Here is a 3,377-nt window from a genome sequence, read left to right as displayed (position 1 = left end):
AAATATTCTATATCCGTATTTTTTTATTAATTTTAAACCCAAGTCAATTTATTGATTGAATTTGAATGTGGCTTTGAGGATATTTGCTTTATTTAGAATTTATTAGATGCATGAAATTAATTTTGTTATTAAAAAAGAAAATTTATCATTAAAACTTTTTTAATTTGCAAAGAATAATTGATCTACTAAGATTTACTTTTGATTTAGAAAAATAGATAACATGGAATGGTTGTATTTTCATAGATTTAGTATGAAGATATTAATTAAATTTCATTTTAATAATTACAATTTCTTAAGGAAAATTGTTTAGCTTTAGTCATATTAATTAGTATGAGACAGCTTTTACAACAAAATATAAATATAATTTAAATATGTATTCATATTTAAATAAATAAACAAAAGTAATAGATGTAATCTTATTTCTTCTGAAGTTAAGTTTTTAGATAAACACCTTTTCTTTATTTGAAAAAAAATATTAATTAAATATTTTGTCATTTTTCTACCAAAATTTAGGTAATTTATGATATTAACAATATAATAGATAAATTAAATTTTTAAATATAAAATTGATAACATTTAAAATAATTTTTTATTAAATATTAATACATATAAAAAGATTGTTTACTGAATCAATACTATGGCAACAATAATCCATAAAAAATTTGAACGTTTTTATGCATTAATCACTTAAGCAATATATATAGGATAATCAAAAAGTTAACTATGAGAGCTTATCAATCATCCAAATAATAAATTAAAGTGGGTAATTTTTTAGCATTAATCATATTAACCTAATCAATTCATCATTAGTACGAGGGTATAAAAATAATTTATATATTTATAAAATTTAAATAAATAAACAAAAATAATAGATGTAATCTTATTTCTCCTGAAGTTAAGTTTTTAGATAGAAAAATACCTTTTGTTTCATTGACAAAAAAATTTAATTAAATATTTTGTCATTTATCAACCAATATATATTTAGTTTATAAGATTAAAAATCTGAATAAATAATTGATAAACTAAATATTTTTAAATGTAAAATTGATCGCATTTAAAATAAATATATTTTTATTAAATAAAAATATTAAAAAAAATATTTTATCAAAAAGATTATTTGATTCTATTTTCTTATTTAAAATATGCATTTTATTAGATAGATTAATATTCTGTATTAGAGATAGAATAATTTATATATTCTAATTTTGAAAAAAGGACTACATATCAAATTAAAATCTGATGATTAAAGTCAATTTAGTTTTTGAATTGTGATTGATTTACATAAATTAGGAAATAAAATAAATAAGTGTTTTCCATTCTATTTTAGGTTACTAAAATTTGTATGGAAAAATTGAAATTAATTAATTTTTTACATTTAAACACCATAAATTTAAAATCATAAAATTAAGATACCTTTACTAAGATATTTAAAGGCTTCTAATTATTTAACAAGATAAAAGTTTGACTTATAGATTAAATTTGAAAATATTTCTTACAAAAAATATTTTTTATTGATTGATTGAATTTAATAAATAAATTTTAGTCAAATAAATTTATCTTTGCCTACATAATTTTATTATGTTTCTATAAATTTTCTTAGAACAATATTATTTATTAATTCTTACTTATTTAGTGGTCAATAATCTTATTGATTAGCTTAACATGTAATTAAAGAGAAATCTATTATTTACTTTTATTAATTTTTATATCTAGAGACTTTATAGGTTTGATTACCTACTAAAAAAAGATCATCACTAGAAAGATATCTATGCATCCACAAAATATATAAATTTTTGTATTTTTTGTTTAGGAAGGAGCTTGTGACTTTACCATTTTAATAATTTCTTTCATTTTCAAAGTATTATTACAAATTATTCATGATAAATAAATTATAAAATTAATAAGCAAAGCAAGATACCATTTTTTTAGCTTCTTTCTAAGAAGCAAATTTAAGTAATTTTGGAAAAATTTATTTTGTTTGATTTTCTCATTCTTCTCTAAAAAAGAAGAAATTAATTAGTGAATTGACCATTATTTTATTCTTTGAATTAATATTTGAGATTAATTAAAAAATGCAAACAAAACTTAATTATAAAGAAAAAAAAGAGGTATAAAAACATAAAAGCTAAGTAAAATATGTTACTTTTTATCATTTTAATTTTCACTTCATTTATTAGATGTGATGATTTTCAAATAAATTTAGTTACAGATGGTACTAATTCTAGTACTAATGTTGTTTTAAATAATTTGAATTCCTAATAGTGTTTGCCAAACTCTTGTAATAATCAATTTTGCAGCGGTATTTTTGAACTTTCATAGTTAAGTACATCAATACATACTAATACTTTGATATTTCCACATTTTCAAGTAGCATCTGTAGTTGATGTAGGAGTAACAAATAATGCAATAACAAATGGTATTAAGAATATTATTTAACTTACAGATGAAATAAGTATGTAATATACTAATTTTAGTATGGATGATTATTCAAATTTTGCTGTTAATGCTGATTGCAATATTTATTCTTATAAGCTTACTTATTTTTTTTAAGCTTTGAGTATTATGAATACGGGGAGTGACTCAATGACAACTTCAATCAACGACTATAATACACCTGTACATTCTTATATTTATAGATACTAAATTAGCATTAACACTTGTCATCCTACATGCTTATTATGTAATGGAATAACTTTAAATGACTGCACAAGGTGTTAATAAGTATCAAGTTTTTCGAATGGATCAAGTGGATCTTGTTCTTGTACAAATTCTTCAGACTATTTTTAAAATGGATAATGCGTTAATTCTTGTTCTACCAATTATGTACCTAATGGTAAATATTGCTACTATAATTATGGTTGTTAAACTCCTGACCCATCAAATAACGGTAAATGCTAAACTTGCGCAAGTGGATATTATAATAATGACGGAATTTGCTAGACCCAAAACACTGTACCTCCAGGATATATCCAATAAGGATCTAATTTTATATTAAAAGCATCTTAAAATCCATAGTAAGTTTAAAATATTTAATATTATCTTAAGGCATTTACTAGCTATACTTTTTCTGATTTAGAGGTTACTAATAAAGGTTTTTCTGTAACTCCTGGAAGACCACAGTAACCTTTAGTTACTTCTTGTAAAGGCGTAAACATCTTGGGTGGTTTTATGGTTATCTAATATAATACAGTCATACAGTTCCCTTCTATTAGAATTTCTACTTAGTATTACTAAATCTTTTTTACTGTTTATTTGATTGATTTTGATACAAATTTGTCACCATCATACATAAATGTTGTGCTCTCTGATGGAAGCCAACTCTCCAGTTACACTGTTTCTACTAATAAGTCTACAGCATATTATTGCGGATTAAATTA

The 3,377-nt window shown here is 21.5% G+C and overlaps 1 protein-coding gene across 1 annotated transcript in view; it reads right to left on the bottom strand. All coding sequences in view use genetic code 6, as the record gives it.

Moving 5' to 3' along the window:
- Positions 1–2,660: 2,660 nt before the first annotated feature.
- Positions 2,661–3,377, bottom strand: part of TTHERM_000177930 (hypothetical protein) — a gene marked incomplete at both ends in the record, with an annotated part of 1,026 nt that continues 309 nt past the window's right edge. The window contains one exon of the mRNA XM_012795802.1: positions 2,661–3,377. This exon is cut by the window's right edge and continues 309 nt beyond it. Coding sequence (XP_012651256.1) covers positions 2,661–3,377 — 717 coding nt within the window.

The sequence above is a fragment of the Tetrahymena thermophila genome (genome assembly GCF_000189635.1).
Source record: "Tetrahymena thermophila SB210 genomic scaffold scf_8254798, whole genome shotgun sequence".
NCBI lineage: Eukaryota > Ciliophora > Oligohymenophorea > Hymenostomatida > Tetrahymenidae > Tetrahymena > Tetrahymena thermophila.
The sequence above is the reverse complement of the archived record's forward strand: the minus strand, read 5'-3'. Positions and strand labels throughout refer to the sequence as shown.